The sequence below is a fragment of the Lutzomyia longipalpis genome, chromosome 3 (genome assembly GCF_024334085.1).
Source record: "Lutzomyia longipalpis isolate SR_M1_2022 chromosome 3, ASM2433408v1".
NCBI classification, from domain to species: Eukaryota; Metazoa; Arthropoda; class Insecta; order Diptera; family Psychodidae; genus Lutzomyia; species Lutzomyia longipalpis.
The window spans coordinates 23,091,432-23,110,036 of NC_074709.1; the positions used below are offsets into that span (position 1 = coordinate 23,091,432).

At 37.1% G+C, this 18,605-nt stretch overlaps 5 protein-coding genes across 10 annotated transcripts; 2 read left to right on the plus strand and 3 right to left on the minus strand.

Annotated features, from left to right (window-relative positions):
* Positions 1-205: 205 nt before the first annotated feature.
* LOC129792844 (G protein alpha i subunit) lies at positions 206-6,810 on the minus strand. The gene is made up of 4 exons (XM_055832217.1): positions 6,467-6,810; positions 3,664-4,135; positions 2,948-3,231; positions 206-2,848 (listed from the first exon to the last, which is right to left on the minus strand). Exons 1-4 carry the CDS (start codon positions 6,582-6,584, stop codon positions 2,658-2,660), a joined length of 1,065 nt encoding a protein of 354 aa, XP_055688192.1. The 5' UTR covers positions 6,585-6,810; the 3' UTR covers positions 206-2,657.
* Positions 6,811-7,066: 256 nt separating this feature from the next.
* LOC129792845 (nuclear factor NF-kappa-B p110 subunit) lies at positions 7,067-11,262 on the plus strand. Of its 4 annotated transcripts, none has more exons than XM_055832222.1 (11): positions 7,082-7,198; positions 7,556-7,836; positions 7,904-8,321; positions 8,400-8,504; positions 8,636-9,000; positions 9,055-9,106; positions 9,177-9,438; positions 9,506-10,157; positions 10,519-10,629; positions 10,696-10,926; positions 10,997-11,262. In XM_055832222.1, the coding sequence occupies exons 1-11, from the start codon at positions 7,183-7,185 to the stop codon at positions 11,132-11,134; spliced, it is 2,631 nt and encodes an 876-aa protein (XP_055688197.1). In that variant the 5' UTR covers positions 7,082-7,182; the 3' UTR covers positions 11,135-11,262. The 4 variants fall into 4 exon arrangements, with proteins under 4 accessions (XP_055688195.1, XP_055688197.1, XP_055688193.1 ...); XM_055832221.1 differs by lacking the exon at positions 7,082-7,198 and adding an exon at positions 7,201-7,456; XM_055832220.1 differs by having other exon boundaries at positions 7,067-7,198; positions 8,636-9,106.
* LOC129792847 (myosin light chain kinase, smooth muscle-like) lies at positions 11,132-13,826 on the minus strand. The gene is made up of 6 exons (XM_055832224.1): positions 13,477-13,826; positions 12,573-12,666; positions 12,293-12,496; positions 12,053-12,194; positions 11,694-11,893; positions 11,132-11,631 (listed from the first exon to the last, which is right to left on the minus strand). The coding sequence occupies exons 1-6, from the start codon at positions 13,508-13,510 to the stop codon at positions 11,292-11,294; spliced, it is 1,014 nt and encodes a 337-aa protein (XP_055688199.1). The 5' UTR covers positions 13,511-13,826; the 3' UTR covers positions 11,132-11,291.
* Positions 13,827-14,135: 309 nt separating this feature from the next.
* LOC129792851 (uncharacterized) lies at positions 14,136-15,367 on the minus strand. Its single transcript, XM_055832230.1, has 4 exons — positions 15,217-15,367; positions 14,767-15,128; positions 14,497-14,662; positions 14,136-14,424 (listed from the first exon to the last, which is right to left on the minus strand). Exons 2-4 carry the CDS (start codon positions 15,098-15,100, stop codon positions 14,373-14,375), a joined length of 552 nt encoding a protein of 183 aa, XP_055688205.1. The 5' UTR covers positions 15,101-15,128; positions 15,217-15,367; the 3' UTR covers positions 14,136-14,372.
* A 1,001-nt stretch (positions 15,368-16,368) lies between these two features.
* On the plus strand, positions 16,369-17,959 carry LOC129792849 (OCIA domain-containing protein 1). Of its 3 annotated transcripts, none has more exons than XM_055832227.1 (6): positions 16,374-16,557; positions 16,615-16,922; positions 16,999-17,092; positions 17,158-17,239; positions 17,469-17,483; positions 17,627-17,959. In XM_055832227.1, the coding sequence occupies exons 1-6, from the start codon at positions 16,465-16,467 to the stop codon at positions 17,863-17,865; spliced, it is 831 nt and encodes a 276-aa protein (XP_055688202.1). In that variant the 5' UTR covers positions 16,374-16,464; the 3' UTR covers positions 17,866-17,959. The 3 variants fall into 3 exon arrangements, with proteins under 3 accessions (XP_055688204.1, XP_055688202.1, XP_055688203.1); XM_055832228.1 differs by having other exon boundaries at positions 17,472-17,483; XM_055832229.1 differs by lacking the exon at positions 17,469-17,483 and having other exon boundaries at positions 16,369-16,557.
* The last annotated feature ends 646 nt before the right edge of the window (positions 17,960-18,605 follow it).

The following is an 18,605-nucleotide window of genomic DNA, read 5'->3' on the forward strand; positions in this document are numbered from 1 at the left end:
AAGAAATGAAGGATGCCCTGGATCAGACACTCATTACCCTTCAGTACTACTTCGTCCTCATGCGTCGCATCACCGAAGAGATCATCGTAATCGTCAGGAGGGTCATGCAGAGATTCCGGAAGAAGCCAACAGCTGCTGATAAGGACGCCACTGAAGCCAAAGATGCCATTGGATCATCATCAGGCGACAACAACAAGACATCATCCAATTTTTAAATATACAATTTATTTATTTATTATCTCATCTTCAATATTAATATAAATTTCTAATTCGCAATTAGCTCTTTCAACCTCTTCTCCATACTCTCTCTCTCTCTCTCTCTCTGTCGCATCCCTCTCAAAATGTCCATTTGTTTCCTTTTAGTCAAATAAAGACTTTTTTTTTAAATAGTTAAATGTTTTCTTCTTTTTTTTTTAGAAAATATATTCAATGTCATCTCATAAAAAAATTGTTAGACAAATATATTCATACAAAAAGTGGATTCTTAAGTTAAAAAAAATGAAGATGAAAATGCATTTGGGAATTAATATAAAAAATGCTTCTCAAGCGTTTGTCGTGAGAGAATAAAATGCGATTTTTTAAATGAAAAAGAAATGCATTAACTGTGAGACGATCTAAGTGTCTTCTTCTTCTTGATGGAAGCCAGTATAAAAAATTCCTTTGTGTATCAAAAATTCTGGAAAATTAATATTCAGTCGTAGATTTTCTTTCTTTGATTTTACGTGAAAGAAGGTCTGTTAAATAGTAATTGATTTATGTTCTCTCTCCTTAGATTTACGAAACAAACGTTATGTCGTAGAGAATCAAAAAATAATAGGAAATAGCCAAACAACCTTAACATGTTCCACTGGGATCAGCTAGGAAAAGTCAGAAATGATTTACCCAAAAATACAATAAATGTTTTTTTTTGTTTTGCTTTAACATCTGAAACATTCGCGCTATTGTTTCATTTAGAAGATGATTTCCCGATAAATTAGTCTTGATTGTTTTGACAAGTTATTTTTGAAATGATAATTTAGACCCAAAAAATGACTTAAAATGAAAAATTCAAAAATATCTCATTAAAAATCGTTCATGAAACATCTACGCGTATGTTTTAATGGTTAAAAAATGAGGAAAAGAAACATTTTGACGTCATCTTTTTTTTTTTTAATTTTTTAGCATCTTATTGGCTTCTTCCAGTGATCCCAGTGGAAAATTCTAAGTTTGTTATACGATTTTTTATTCTTTCTTTATTGTCTACAAGACAACGTTTGTCCTATTTGTTCTTCCAAAAAAATGTAATGATCCATATTCTAAGAATATTTTTCTCTATTTTCCTAACTATTTGTAAATTTTTTATCTAAAAAATCTCATAAATTACGTTTCTTTTAAATACAATAAATGTCTATGTTCAGTTTTTTCCAAAAATACTATTTTACAGACACCTAGACCGGCTCACAGTGTATTGTGCTCAATTGAAGAATTATTTTTTTTTATTTTGTATCAAAATAATTATTTCTCTTATTTATTTGTCTTTCTGCTCCATTTTGGAGAGCACATTTGGATGGTCATGTATACACAATTATTTTATTTGAACCAACATTGCACCAGAAGCAAGAAAGTCCACTAAAAATATTTTTTCTATTTATAAAAATGTTAATTATTTTTGCTTAAATCTCTTCTCTCTCTGTGTGTGAGCTGCCAAATGAAATTACTTTTGTTGAATGAATAAATTAGGGAAATATGGATTAAATGATTTGAAATATTAATTAAATGGTGAGATAAAAATCTTTATATTTTTGTGCCCATTGTAATCTCATTAGGAAGAAGAAGGAGAAAAAAAACTGAGCCGTGGGCGAAAGAATAACTCCTTTTCTTGCCTTCTCTCTTTCACGGCTCAACAAAATATTGTATTCTTTGTGCGTTCAGTCCATAAAAAATCTCTCTGACAAAAATATATTATATTGGTTGTGTTTTACTTCAGAAAAATATTATGATTTCAATTTGATAAAATCGTTTCAATTTTTTTTTGTACAATGTCCTCTTCGTATGTTTTTTTTTGTTTGTAGCAAGTTTTCTCTTTAATGCTTGAAAAACAATAATAGAGACACAACATTATCACGTAACGTCAACATCTAAAGACACATTAAATATAAATTTTCATCTTATGCTTTTTTTTTGGAAAATATTTTTTTTTCTTTTTATTCTCAATCGAGGCTCGGACTTTTTCTTTCAAAATTTTATACAGCATTATGATTCACTTTTTGGTGGAGAAATCTTCCGGTTAATACTCTCCAAGAACAACCAAAAAAAAAACCCCAAAAAAGCTCTGAAGGAATGTAAAGTTCTATGTTCACTGGCAAGTATACATTTCAAGGAAAAAATTTTGCCCCAAAATGAATAATCTCTGTATATAGTTTGTGCAAATAATACTTTTTTCTGCGTAGATTTCTCCCCAAAGTGAATCATTTTCAACAAAATCGGTCCGATGTCAATAAATACTTTAATAATAATTAAATTGTATTCTCCTAAATCGATTAAAAGTCGTGTTTATGAATCTGTGAAGCTCTCTCTTCTCCTCAAAATTCTCTCTTTTTTTTATTCACATCTTCTTAATAGACAGCTAAACTTCTTCGTGATTAACTTTTCATTTCTTTTACTTCTTCTCCTTTTCTTTAAAATAGTCCACAATCTTTAAGATTATTCTTGATAATCACATCTGTGACGGCATCAAAGACAAATTGGATATTATTGGTGTCTGTTGCACATGTTAAGTGTGTATAGATTTCTTTTTGGTCTTTCCTCTTGTTGAGATTCTCAAACTTCATGCGAATATAACTCGAAGCCTCTTCATACGTATTTGCACCTACAAAGAAAAATAAGCATTCATGTGAATCAAATTATGCCATCTTCAACGATCTCACATGGAGATGATTAAAGAACAAGAAGAAAAGCTGATTCTCACCTGTGTATTCTGGGAAGCAAATTGTGAGTGGTGATCGTGTGATTTTCTCTTCAAACAGATCCTTCTTGTTGAGGAAGAGAATTATTGATGTCTCAACGAACCACTTTGAATTGCAAATCGAATCGAAGAGTTTCATTGATTCAATCATTCTGTTCATTTCTTCATCCTCAGCCAGTACCAAATCATAGCCCGAAAGAGCAACACAGAAGATTATTGCTGTTACACCTTCAAAGCAATGAATCCATTTTTTCCGCTCAGATCGCTGACCGCCCACATCGAACATTCTAAATTGAATAATAAATTCAATAAGAATTTGATAGAATTCCATGACTATTTCTTATCGCTTTTAAAGTTATTTGCAGGGATGGGTGGGGGAAAAGGGAGTTTATCGATTTGGTTATAATATTTTGGGGATAAAATTTATTAATAGCTCAGTTTGATTGGAAATTTTCCGTCTCTAAGACTTCTCCCTTCCCCAAAGAGAGGCTTAAGGGAGGATTAAAAGCAAAGGAAATGGAATTATGCAAATTTGGAATACTGAAAAATCATTATCATATCTAAAATAAACATTATGCGTCAAGATTTTCATACAATGTTGCAAATCTCATTACAAATAGTAGCATTCTTATCAAACTTTCAACTTCCAACTTCTTTACGAGTCGCAAATTAATTGAGAAACTTTGATAAAATATGAGAAAGAAAAACACAAAACTTACTTAAAGTGCAAGTTCTTGAAACTGAAATGCGTCTCCACGATACCCGTGGTCTTTACACGTGTCCTCAGGACATCCTGCTGCGTGGGCACATAGTTGTGCTGCGATATGCGATCGAGGGAATTCAAGTAGTACGCCGCTGAATCATTTAGCTGATATTCACGTGATCGCGAAAAGCATTGCTGCACCCCCAGATCAGACCACAATTTCTTCATCAGCTGCACAAGTTCAGGCGTGAGGACACCCTCTTCCGCAGCTGAGGCATACGTAAAGAATTGCCGTGCAATATCAGTCTTGCTGGGATCCGCAAAATCTATCCGCAATTGCCCCATTGCGCGAATTATGGCCATCAGACTCTGAATTGTATTGCTGTACACAACTGGACGATACTGCTCACACTCTTCCTGCGTATACCCCAATTCATGGATGATCTTCATTTGCTTCACAATTGTCGACTTCCCCGATTCACCAGCACCTACAAGAAAATTTATTTTTTCCATTAATTCATTCAATATTGTCGAAAAGAATAAAAATTCTTCTTGATTATAATTTGCAAATATCATCAGTTGCCAGACTTTTCGGTCAGTGAAACATAAAAAACCCAACACCGCGCTGAGGTCAATTAAATCCACCCCAGAATGCAGGAAAGGCCACAGAGGTCAGCATGAGGAAAATCCGGGCGTGGAATTGCACTCTCCGTCACTTCATTGATGAAACAGATGTGCCCCAATTTGAATCTTCCGCCCAAACAGCCCATCACATCGCTTGTACGTGTGCGATTTTCAAGAAAATCCATCAAATGGCCACACTTGCGAAAAAAAATTCAATAAAATTCCCCGCATTTCAATAACATTTAGCACGTGAACTGAATCCCTAATGCGCCAAGCTTCCCTCCCAAAATGGGATAGAAAAATAAAACATTTTAGCAGACTTTAACTTCTGCTAATTTGAATCATAAAATTTCCACTCGTGCCGTGATGGAGCCCAAAGATGTCCCAAAGTTTTTCCATAAATGATTCAGCATGAGATTCAAAAGAGAAAATAAACCACAGGAAATGGAATATTTTCTTGTGTGCGCCCCCGAAGCAGGTGGAAAGTGAGATGGAAATAAATTGAAGATAAACAAACACATGCCAGGGGTATGGGAGGGAGGAAATTAAGTAGATTCCTGAAATTTTTGTAAACGTCCCGAGCATTGTTTATCATGAGCCTGAGAGCTCTCTTTGCATTGAAAAGAATACGAAGTTATCTCGCGTAGCCAATATTCATTAAAAAAAAATATTATGATTTTTTTTTCGTTCAATAAACAGTCATAAATTATTATTAAAGAAAATAAGATAATTGAGAAATTGAAGAAGAGAAACCAATGAAAAATTCAATTTTAGAAAATTAACCAAAAATTGTATTGAAAAGATTTTTTCGCTAAATTCTTTACATGAGTTGAAGGAAAAGAAGCTTCTTAAAGCTTCAAACTGCTCTATGGAATTTTGTAAATTCAATTTCTTCTTCAGTTCTTGACTTCAACTAATTATTCCATAAATATACTTACTCTAATCAGAGCATTAACGAGTGTGAACCATAAAAATGATTAGATTAGATTTCCTTAAAAGGTTTGATTTAGGGCTCAATGAGAAAGAAATAATGTAGTTTTTGTGTCCCAAATACTATTATTTGTAGTTCGTTTATCAGCTTAAAAAACAATATTCCATAATTTAATTTCTATAGGGTACACCGGGGCTAAAAAGTAATCAAATAAGAGCTGAAAAAAACCTTAAAAATTAATATTTTCTAAACTGACAGGGCAGTTTTAGATTTAATTTTTAGAGCTTCTGGTACCAAGAAAGGTTGGAAATTCTTATTTAATTAAAGTTGAATAACTATAAACTTACTCCAGTTTTCCTTTTTATGAGACAATATGTATAAAGTAAAAATATTTACGAGTAGAAATTCTTGAAATATTTTAAAATATGACTAATATTGTAATAATTTCTGGATTCCAGAATATCTTGATCATTTCCACACTTCTTTGCGTGCAAGATCTTATCATTTTCACTGGAAATTAATCAAGTATTTAATGAGAAAAGAAGAAAATCGAGAAAATCATTTAAAATTCAGGAAATTGAAAGCCTTTCAGGGAATTTTCATAAAGGTTCGTGTTGCCCTAAATTATTAATTTGCTCAGAATTCTCAAGTAGGCAGTAAAAGTGGAACATGTGCAAAGGATTCTGCGATGGGGGCTCCCATGGGTCCGTCCCCCGTGTAGTGTGAGAAGACTCTCTCTCACACTGCTACAAGGGTGCTGGGGCAAAATAACAACGAGTTTATGAATGAAAATTCCGAGTCAATGAATGACTCTATCATCTCGGGGCGACGAGACTGCGAATGTGATTTGTATGCGACCCGATGAATCACAATTTTTATCGCCAAAGAGACGGCAATTAGGTTAATGAATGGGCATCAGCAGTGGGATCCACATACTAAGGGGATTTGATCCCAATTGCCAGCCCCATCGGCCGAAGCGCGAGCGAGATAAGCCATCGAAAAATTCCACTTCATTAGCCGCACAGCTATTTTCGCTTCCAAATATTTACATTAGGCGGAAAAGCACTCAAGAGGTGCCTTGTGCCGAATGAAAAATATCACGTCGCACCTGCCGCAGACGCCTTTCCGGGCGTGGGAAAATCAGCCACAACCGGGCGCCCCATTTTTTTTCCTCACAAACTCTCTGCAATGCCACGATTTGTAAAAGTATTTTTGTGGGTAAAGGGGCCACATTGGTCGTGAAAACACATGGGAGTGCCCGTACCTAGGAGCAATAGCTTGACTTCCGATGCCTGACGTTCCCCCTCAGCCCGTAGAGCACGATCAATCTTCCGGGAACGCTCCTCGGCTTCCTTGGACGACGTGCTAACGTTGCATCCCATTTTTGCTGTCTCTCTGCCACCCGCTTGTTCCTACGCACACTGCACCGCACCACAATTGCACTAAACACTCTCGCACGCGTGTTTTTGCGTGACTTGGCGTGAAAATCACTACGTGAACACGATAAATCCGACGAAATTCACGGATTCCTCTCACAAAACAGATACCACCATTTGGGCGTCAAAAATTTCGACACTTCATTTTACACGCCAGAGGGCGCATGGGGAGTATTTTGAATTTGTAACTGTCATTTCCTCATTTGTGCAGCTTTGATTAAAATTTTAATTTCAATTTTAAGTTTGAAAGTGTTGACTTCTGAGCACGATAAACGCAATTTTTCCACAAAATTTTAGCAAAAAATGTGAGAAAATTGCGAAAAACCTATCGTGCAAGCGAGATAGTAACAATGCGCGTGCGAGTGAGAGAATCAAAGTGAGATGGCACGTGCGAAATATATCTCCGTCTCACCTTCTCTCCAACAAACAGCGCCAATGAGTTGCAGCGGGATTTTTTGGGGCACGGGGATCTACCGCGAATCAAAACAAGAAAACAGAGAAAGAGCACGAAGAAAAAACACTATCTGCTGGAAGCGAGTCTCCAATGCTAATTCAAAGCGGTGAGTAATCGCGATAAAGGTTCGATCGTGTATTTTTCGCAGTGTGTTCGCGAATTCACAGCCAGACAGTTCGTTTTTTCTGAGGTCTCTCCTGACACAATCTTCCTGAGAACTTCCTTCCTGTGAAGTGATCCTTTCTTCAGTCCTGTTTGAAGTGTTTGTTTTTCTTTCATATTTTTATCGCATTTTGTGATTATCAGGAATAGATCATGACCACAATATTCGATTTAGATAGCCAGCGACGCGAGGTCATCTACGGTGGGTGCTAAATTGCGTGCTAATGTTGTGCAACACTTCCACGAAGCAATCCAGTCGTGTCAGAGGAGATTTCAGTGAATTTTCTTCTGATTTTCCCAGATAGCACAGCTTTCACACCATCGCCACTGTCAAATTCATCCACTAGTGACGGCAGTGAGGCCACCTACATCCAAGGAAGTCACCTCGAAGTAGGACAACTAACCTGCGACATGGATCAGAGGTTGCAAATTGAGGCAATTCAGACCAAGCCGTATCTCATTATCACCCATCAGCCGGTGGATAAATTCCGTTTCCGCTACAAATCAGAGATGCACGGAAGTCATGGATGTCTCGTGTCATCATATAAGGACAGAGCCCGGAAGTATTTCCCAACAGCTGAGGTAAGACAACGTGCAGCCAGGAAGAGAGAAGTTGTCAAAGTTTCAGTGCAAAATTGATCATTTTCAGCTGCGTGGATTCAATGGAGAAGCCATCATCAGATGTTCTCTCTACCAGGCAGACACAAAACAGCCACATTCACACAAACTTGTGGTTCGCAATGGGGATGAGGATAATGAGGATCCACACGATGTAGAAGTCGGTCCGGGTGCCTATCAGGCAGAATTCAAGGGTATGGGCATCATTCACACGGCTAAAAAGAACATAGTCGAAGAGCTCTACAGGAAGCTGAAAACGTGCGAAGAAGCCAAAGGAAAACTCTTCTCAGAGCGTGATGATCGTAAATTGAGGGAAATTGCAACGAAGGAAGAGAAGAATATGAACCTTAATCAGGTTCGCTTGTGCTTTGAAGCCTTTGCAAAGGACTCCATGGGGGCACTCTATGAAATTTGTGAGCCCGTCTTTTCCATTCCCATTAATAACATGAGTGAGTCATTGGCCCGGCTTTATTTTGGATTTTGATAAGAATGATTTTTATGGGGATTTTTTGTTGTTTTTGTTGCAGAAAGTGCATTAACTGGTGAGCTCAAAATTGCAAGGATGAGTAGTGCTGCAAGTAGTGTCAATGGGGGTGAAGATCTCTTTCTTTTTGTTGAGAAAGTCAATAAAAGTAAGTGATGATTCTTTTGATTCTAAAATGTTGTGAGAAACAATGAAAATAATCAAGATTCCCATCTTGGACTATGCCAAAAAGATAAATTCACATGAATGGAATGATTAATTGTGATTTTTTCTTGATAGAAAACATCAAAGTGAGATTTTACGAGGAAAACGACGATGGACAGATTGTGTGGGAATCTTATGGTCATTTTACTGAAATTGATGTTCATCATCAGTACGGGATTGCTCTGACTACGCCCGAATACCACAGAAAGGACATTAAGAGGCAGGTGGATGTGTGGATCCAATTGGAGCGTCCCAGCGATAATGAGAGAAGTGAACCAATGCACTTCACCTACAAGCCGTGCCTTGAAGCAATGAATCCTCACAACCGGAAGCGCTTACGCCCCAATGAGAGCTTCAATTCGTCCGACATTCCTGTGACGGTGAATCAAATGGAGCAGCTGCAGCAGCAGGAACCTGTAACGATCAGTATGGAATACAATGTGAGTGAAGAAGTCAATCAATTGCTGAACACAGCTCAAGATTTTCCACTACAGGAAATCAGCATTTCTGGAGATTTTCTCAAGCATTTTGAGACAAATTCAGATGGTAAGAAAGAAAATGAATTCTCTTCCAGATTAAATTTGATTTATTGAGATTTTTTTTCTTCTTTGTATAGAATACAAGAGAATGGTTATGGAGGCCAATCCTTTCCAAATGCAAGATGGAATTTTAGTCAATGATTCACCGAAAATTGCTCAAGATCGCAAGCGGGATGATGATGTAAAATCAAGTCACAATGCCTGTTTAATTCCAAAGGATAATGTATCCATTTACGAAACAATCCTGTCAATTGTTCGACAATACGGGAACACTGTGCCCATTAAAGTGGAGAATATTGTGCAGCATCTTCTGATGGATTCCAAAAGAGTGGGAGAAAAGTAAGTTGAATATTTTTAATTCCTTTCATGTTTTTTTTGACGAATAATCTCTTTGTACCTTATCTAGTTTACTCCACTGGGCAATCCGAGAGAATGGGGGAAAAGTCAAGAATATTTTGGAAATAGTCCACAAGTTTAATTTGAACGATTATCTCGACGTTGTGAATGCAAAAGGCGAGAATTGTCTTCATATTACGTGCGCCCTGGACAAGGCGGAATACATTCGTCCGCTGATCAATTTGGGAGCAAATCCAAATGCCAGAGACATCAATGGGAACACCCCATTGCACGTGGCTGTTGCCGAAGGGCGCTACATTTGTCTTTCACGAATTATTGATCGAACCAATTATACGCCCAAGAGCAAGGCGCTGGATATAAATCTGGCCAATCATCAGGGTATGACGGCATTGCATCTTGCCGTTAAGAATCACGACTTGGAGGCTACAAGGAGACTCGTGGAAGCCGGAGCTTCGGTGAAGATGGCTGAGCATAAGCATGGCAATAGCATTTTACACATTGCCGTCTCAGAGTGTGCCGTGGACATTGTGAAATTTCTCTTGCAGAAGGCAAATGTTCAGGTGAATCAGACAAATTCCTCAGGATATACAGCACTTCACTTGGCATGCGCTACTACGGAATCCTATGAGTCAAAGCAAATTGTGAAGTTACTGCTGGAAAATAAAGCTGATCCTTTGATGGTTAACGAAGGATGTGTTCAAGTAAGTTGGATTAATTTTTTTTATTTATTGTTTCTATGAGGAAGTTTATTTGACGATTTTTTGTAGTCTTTTTGGACCACTTATTTGATATTTTTTTTTAATGAATTTTTGTAGATTTAGACCATAAAATATCTCCCAAAGATTAGAAAATATAAGCCAATCAAACATTTTTCATCATTATTAGATTTTTAGTTTATTTCATTTGATTTCCTATTCTCTTTTCTAAACTAACTTTGCGATAAGAAATTGTTCATTATATCAAGCACCAATCACCCATTATGTGCGCAGATAAACATTTTTTGCAATGACTCAGAGGGTGTGTGTGTGGGTAATAAAATTCTTTATTTATTTTTCCTTCTAGATCCCTCAAACAGCGGGAATGGATATGGATGAGGATGAAGCTGATATGGAACGAGCGAGAAATTCCTTTGAATTGGCACAGAATAAACCGGAAATTCTGACTGTTCTTCAAGTAAGAATAACTTTAAATTGTTTTTTTGTCTTTTCCCAGCATCAATGAAAAATGATTTTTCTGCAGAGTTTTCAAAATTTTGGTGGTACTAAAATCAAAGAAGAGATTGTGGAGCACGATGCAGAGGAAGAGAGTAGAGCTATGCTATTAGATAGTATTTGTTCAAAGCAACTCTGTGACTTATTAAATGAGAAGGATTTGTGGAAGCAACTGGCTATGGTGTTGGATCAAACATCGCAGATTTCCATCTGTGAGAGATCAGCAAATCCCGCAAAAACCCTTTTTAATGTGATTGAGGTGAGTTTCCCAAAAAGATCATGAAGAATTTAAAATTTCATAAAAAAGTAAAACATTTTGGATCAAATAGATGCAAGATACATCTGTGGAGGACCTGATCAGATCATTAAATTACCTCAAGCTACCTAATGCTGTGGCGTGTGTGCAAGAGATGCTGGCAAGGCGCGAGAACAAAAATTTGGCGCTTGGAATGAAACAAATGGAATAATTTTGATTTCTATTTTTTTTTACAAGTTTTGCATTACTTATTTTTTATTTTAAGTACTTTCTATACATAAATATAGTGAATAAATAGTGACTTAGATGTAGTAATATGAACACGGCATAAAAGAGAAATTATGTGTTGTTTTTTGTAATGAAGAAGATCATAGAAGATCAAGATCGATCTTTGCACCCATTCTCTGGAGGGCAATTATCGTGTAGACAGCCTTAATCCAGCGCTTCTTGATCACATATCGCTTGAGTTTTGTCTTTGTGGCGGGTAATTTGATATTTTGTGCGGACTGTTGCAACCACGGATGCTGAAGGGCGCCCTTTGCAGTCAAACGATCACTACTCGACTTTACTAGGAGTTTATCAATGAAATCCTTTGCCTCATCGGACACAGCATCGAATGTGGCATCGTTGAAATCATAATCCCCAATGGTTACATTCGTCATTGTTTCCACATCATTATCTCCCATGAAAGGCGAAAGCCCAGATAGTCTAAAATGATTGAGAATTTCTAGAGATCGATAATGGCAGTAAGATCGGGTTTAACTACTTACAGAACATAGCATATAACACCTACGCTCCACATATCGGTGTAGAAGCCAATCTGCTCAAAATTAACAACTTCCGGGGCAGCAAATTCCGGTGTTCCAAAGAGAACCTGAAGCTTTTTATTAGGGTCGTAGTGCCTAGCTAGTCCAAAATCGATAATCTTTATCCGATTTCCGGTTTTAGTGAGGCAAAGAACATTTTCAGGCTGAAATATATTATAAATTCTTTTTTCTGTTTAATGCATTAAAAATAATTCTTTCTTCGATAAAGAAGAAAAGAATGATCGACACACACGATTGGCAGAAAGAATGTGAAATTTCACAAACTGCAAAAAAAATGTTTGATCAAACTCAATTCATCTTACCTTGAGATCCAGATGAATTATATTGTTGCTATGAATAAAATCCACTGCGTCGCAAATTTGCCTCATAAATACCGTACATGCTCTCTCGGTTAGTTCAAAATCATCTCCTATGACACGTTCAAAGAGCTCCCCTCCTAGAATCCTTGCAGATTACAGGAAAAAATAAATAAAAAGCAACAAAATTAATATTTTTTCGGAAGGAATTGTGCGTGAGAAAGTCAAATAAAATGCAAAACTAACAATTCCAAAATAATGCTTATCGTTTTGCCATCATCGAATGCGTCGTAGATCTGAATGAGACGCGGATGCTGAAGTGTTCGCATTATGTCGATCTCACGCTCCATATTCCGACGATCTTCGCGCTTGGGGCAGGGTACAAATTTGGCGGCAAGTTCAAGGCCCGTCGTGCGTTCACGGCACAAGAACACCGTCCCGTACTTGCCACTGTGCGGAAAATAAAGCACACGCGTGAGAATTTTTTTTTACGTTGAATGCATTCATCGAAATGAAAATCACTCACCGTCCTAGTTCTTCAGCTGAGATCTCATAGAGATCATTGGGTGTGATGTCCTTGTGAATTTCAATAGTCCTCCGGGGAAAACTCGGCTCCAATTCTGCAACATTTGGCATTAATTTGCCATCATTAATTTTTTTCTTAAGTCTCTTAAGTGTTGTATAGTGCGTTTGTTTAAAAAAAAAAAAGAAAGAAAATTCGTAGCTGGTGTAGATCTTCACGATCGCACGATCACTCGCAGTGAGAATGTAAATCAACTGCAAATGAGACAATTTGGAAGGCGCGCGAGTTGATCTTTTTTCATTTTGGCAAGGAAACTCCGCGTGTGTGAGCAAAAAGAAACATAAATCTATTTGGGTTTTATATTTTTTTTTCTGAAATGAAATACAAACTATGAAAATGCGGGAATAATGAATGAAAATGTCCATTTTCACATTTCGAGGGCTGCATTGTAAAACCGGCTAAGTCGGTATGAGCTCCGAACCGACTTAGCCGGTTTTACAATGCAGCCCTCGATTTACAACATTTTATGCATAAAAATAGATTTGTGACATTAATTGTTCATTCTCTTTTGAGCTTCAAGGGGAAGGATAGCAGTGCGTTGTGCCCACTTAAAAGATCACGTAGATCACGTATACAGTGTGTTTCCCACTTGAGATACTGCGTTGAAGAAGAACAACAGGTGGTTGATAAATTTTACAGAATGATCATAAACAAAAGGCGCGCGATCGTGAAGAATGGAAAGTGTGAGAGAAAAATAGAAGAAATTTCGCTAAACAGTATGTGAAGGTCGAAGTGTGAAGGACACGCCTATAGGAAATTTCTACGAGATCGCTGAACGATCATTATGTGAGGGATCGTCTCTTTTCAAGATCAATTTTCTTATCAAAAAAATAAATAAATCTCGCACCTCCAATTGGATCACTTTCGTCCACGTGAATCATTTTTTTATCACATTCACCACAGACATTCAATCAACACTATTTTTCCACTTTTTGTTGGATTAACGATTGAGAAGATAAAATATTAGAAAAAAAAATGAGACTCGTGCGTGGAAACATACGCTATGATTGCCCGAATGAAACTGCCGAAAATAATCCAACGATCGCACATGAAAATCTATGAGGCACCGTAGAATTTCCTCCTTGTTAGCGCACATGCGTGGAGACATTGAGAAAATATTATAATGCCTCGCACTATGTGTAAACATCACTCGCGGTACCAGCTTTTCACCCTGCGCGTCACACAAAAGAGTCGGACGGAAAATATGTTGTAGATATTGCTGTATGTAATGATTTCAGGAGATTGTTGGTCACTTGCCCAAAAAGTTGGTGTTGGAAGTTTTTTTATTGCTTGTTGTAGAGAGAGAAGATCGCTTGGTTGAATGCAAGCCTTTCCATTGCCCATTTAATTGTTTAATCACAAACAACTCTCGCGGCTTTATTTGTGGGGCCGCGCTGTAGCAGGAAATTCCGCGCGATTTTGCGTGATAGATTCTGGTGATAGATCGTCTCCGTTCTTGGGGAGGCAAATAAATGTTGGATTTCTACCAAATTTCTCATTTAATTTTATTCATTTTCAAGCAACATTGTTAATTCATATAAAGTGATTAATACGAATGATCATCATTGAACGATCTCAATTGATCTGCATAAAGGACAAAGCCTGAGTGCCAAAAAATTAATGAAAATCAAATATTTATTTCATCGCGCAGTTCTATCTGGATCATATTCATTTTTTTTTCTGGAAGTGATCGAAGAATTGATCATATAAATTCAACTGTTAATTATTGGTAGTCTTGGAATCTTAGCGTGCCGAAGATTTTGATCGCTTAGCGTTATTAGCCTGGTCCATTTTTCTACAGAAAAAAGAAGAAAACTTAGTTTATTTACAGATCATGAGAAATAAATGTAAAATATACAAAACTAACCGATTCACCTCATACGTCTCTAATTTGTTCTTTAACATTCCTAGTAGAGACATTTTCATTTGCTGCTCCAACTGTAGCCCCTGAAGTAACATAATCTTATCCTCGTGAGCTTTATTCAATTTGCGATGAAGATCCTCCCTTTCTTCAAATTGAGCCTCAAATAGATCTAAGAAATAGTTTTCAAATCTAAAGTATAAAATTAAAAAAAAAAACAAACTTTTTTACATCATAAAACAATGATAAATGAGCAAAGCTTGAAAAGCAACTTACCAAAGAGTTTTCCTGCACAATCTTTAAGGTTCCCCATGTTCACACTCAGATTCGACATTGCCTTACTCATAGCTCGCTTTTCCTCGTGGTACTTGTTCTGCAGCTTCTGGAAGTCGGTCTTAGCTTTCTTCAATTTATGATGATTTACATTGTTTAAATAGGCATCAAGTAACTTGTACATGTTTCCCTGATTTTCAAACAACATTTCCACCATCTCAATGATAGTCATAAAATCCGGACTATCCAGGAAATCGTCTTGGTACTCAGCAGCACCTCCAGCAACATGTGGATCACGATGTTTCCTCTTCCGATTGTTCGTTATATTATCAGCCATCTTGGGGATCAAGTCAATCTTGGAGCGTCTGTCGAAAAGCCAAACAATGTTTAACCCGTTTAACCAATTTTTGCATTTTAAAGTATAAATAAAATAGTTCATATTACGTTCCTTACCTTTTTCTTGAAAGATAAAAACTGTCTGGATTGCGTTTAACAGGTGTAAAGCTGTTTAATTGCAATTTTTCAAAGCAAACTTGTCTGAACTAAACACTTTCCAAAATCAATTAGCAGCCGAATTTAGCTTGATCGAGTGAAGTGAAGTTGTCAACAAATGAAAAAGTTGCGTGGTTTAAGGATCGTTCGAGATCGTTCAGTTTTTCTCGTTTTTCTAACAGCATAAAACATTCAAACGATTCAAACAGAGAAAATCTCAATTTCGTCTTTTTACGTTAAATTCTATTCCAACAAGGAATAACAATAAAATAAAATAAAATCTGGAACAATAAATAATGTTTTATGACACTTTCTTCCTTTTTTTCGTCGATCGGTTGAAAATTAAAAAACAAGATCGCCCAGAATATCACCAAAAATGATTCTAAATCCTATTTTTTTTATTATCATGTAATTTTTGAATTAACTGACATTTTCATAACGCATCAAGTTCAAGATCATCGTTAATGATCAAGTGATAGAGCAATCGAATGTGATCCCCATTCTAATTAACTCATCTGACTGCATAAATGGCAATCAATTGCCCGCAAAATATTGGCTACAACTTCCGTCTTCTCACACATAAATATTCTCAGGCATCTGATGAATAGTTATGTGGCATATTTTTGTCAATTTCCTGTGAAATCTCAGGGAGTTAATTGAGTAATCAGTGGGATTCGGTCGTGCGGTGCAGTTGAAGTATCCACGAAGCACCTTCGACTCTAACTAATGAAGCACATTTTTGGCTACCATTCAAATGGCTAATTAATTATAATTTCGCCTGTGCTCACCTCGTGCCATCACACGTGGCAGTGATATTGGCGTGAGCAAAAGAGCGTGATGGTGCGTGCAATTATTATATTTTGCAAAGGTATGAAAACATCAAACATTTAATTTTTATTTTCAGGAAAATTTTTAGAACAGTTAAGATACTTTTCTGAACTTATTCCTTACGGCTTGAAATTGAGCGCTTGTTTTTTAATTAAATGAATGAAAAGAAAAAGATGTTCATTCAAGATCTCCAGGATGCTCGATCACAGCGATCACACATTTTCCCGCCTTTTTTCGATTTTTGGGCAATTGAATCAACTTTGTGTCAAGTGGCGCCTCTGGTGAGAAAAATAACTTGATGTGTGAATTTTTTTCTCTCAAGTGTTTTGTTGTGAAATTTCAGATTAAATTGAGAAATACTCACGGATTAACATAGTAATCATGGCAAATCCTGGTCAGCAACCATACCCAGCTACCCCTGGACCTGGGGGCTTTCCAGATGATCAACGTCATCAACGTCCTCGCCATCCACTGGTAAAGAATGTTTTGAATCTCTATTAATCAATCAATGATGATGTTGCTTTTTTCCAGGCAAATTATCACTTCTCCGCTGATGAACTGAGAGTCCTGAAGGAATGTAACATGGAGAGCTTCTATCAGAGATCCCTTCCACTTGGCACCGCTTTGGGATTGGCGGCGTACTTTGGCGTGAAAAGAGGTTTTCTGAAGCCAAACTCACGATGGGGTGCTGTGCCGAAGGTCTGCCTTGGTGTCATTGTGGGATACTTTGCCGGCAAATTCAGCTACCAAAAGAAGTGTGCAGAGAAACTCATGCAACTCCCCAACTCCAAACTCGCCGAAGTGCTTAAGCAACGCAAGAGGGGCGGATTGTACGAGGGGTGAGGAGAATTTCCTAAAATGGATAATATCCGGAAATATTGATATAATTTTTTTAATACATTTTGGTTCTTTTAGATTAACTCCAGATCAGGGATTTGGTACTGGACTTGCTCTTCCACCATTTGGGAATACAACAACGGACTCTTATAGCGATGAAGCCTATCGGCAGGTAATTGAGATCTTCTCTCTGGCTGGAACTTTAAAGATTCTCTTAATTTCTTCTTTATTGTATAGAATCGCTCCAGTGCACTCAATTTAGATACTGACAGACCTGCTAATGCTGAACTGGATGATATTTATCGGCCAAATCTCGATGGTGAGTATCTTAATAATAAATACGTTTTTATTCATTAAAGAACTGCTAGTTTGGGCTAATTATCTGATGGGAAATTAGCTCTGGATTCTTCACGGTCTTCCCTCTAAACTAAAGGGATCATAAACTAGTAAAATTCAAGTCTTTTTCAAATTCTCATTAAATCAGCTCAAGAGAATCACTTAAAATTCTTTTTTTATTCTTTTCTTTGTTTTTTTTTCCAACGCAAAAGCAGAAGCAAAGCCGGGTTTGTATTAAATTTTCTCTTTTTCTTTTGAGAGCTGTAAGTGAAGTTTGCGAAGGGCATCAATGAAACGCTTTATATGTTGTTTAACGCATCATCCCATTGCTAAATTCTCAATTTAATTTGAAATTATATTTTTTTAATAGCTCCAATAACGAAATTCGAGGATAACTTGCCTCTGGATCCGCCCAAAAGTTCCACAACTTACGATGAGCTACGGCAGAAGAATCGCGAGGAGTACATGAGGAAAATGCGTGGAGGGGCACCAGCTGAACCATCACCACCACCTCTTGTGGAGAGGAAACCACTCCCGCCGCGGGAAGCTGCACCAGATGTATCGGCGTCAGGACAGAAAAATAAATACGGCGATGTTTGGTCGCAATGAGTATTGCAGCAACATACAACGTGCAAGTTTGAAAGTTTTTTTTTTGAGTAATAATTGTCTAGTTTGAAAAAAAAATACATAAATAAGCTAAAAAGGGTTCTTTTTATGACTCACAGCAATGGAATGTAAAAAAAAACACGCTAATTCCCAGCTCAGACTTCATGCTCTTAGCTATCCGTGGAAGTCCTTGTATGTGCTTCATTGCTGTTCCTTTGTCCATGCTACACACCGCCAGAAACAATCCGTAGCATTGTTCTTTTGGCACTTTTTGAGTGTTTTTCAGTACATTCCTTCCGGGAATTTTTATGGATGTTAGTGCGGTGTGTCCTTCCTCCTTCTTTTTTTGGTAAATGCCTTTCAAATGGATTTTTTTTCAAGTTAGAATTTATTCTTCTTTAAAGTGTTCAATGAATTTTGCAAAATTCTCCTCTTAACAGCTTCAGAAATTTTGCAAGATAATTTCTTGAAACTTTTGGACTTCTTATCACTCACCCTTTCTCTAGCATCTGTTTGCGTATAGTTCGCATATGAGAAATGCCCTCTTCCTGCGGTGATTTATGGTCATTTTGTGCTTTAACAATTTTTCGACAAATTTCTCCGTGTTTGTTTACAAATGGTGCGAAAACCGATTAAATGCCATCCGAATGTGCTCACACACTCACTTCTGCCCATTGGGCTCAGGTAGAGAGAACGTCTTGCAAATGCTCTACCATAGGGCACATGCAGTGTAGTTGCAGTTG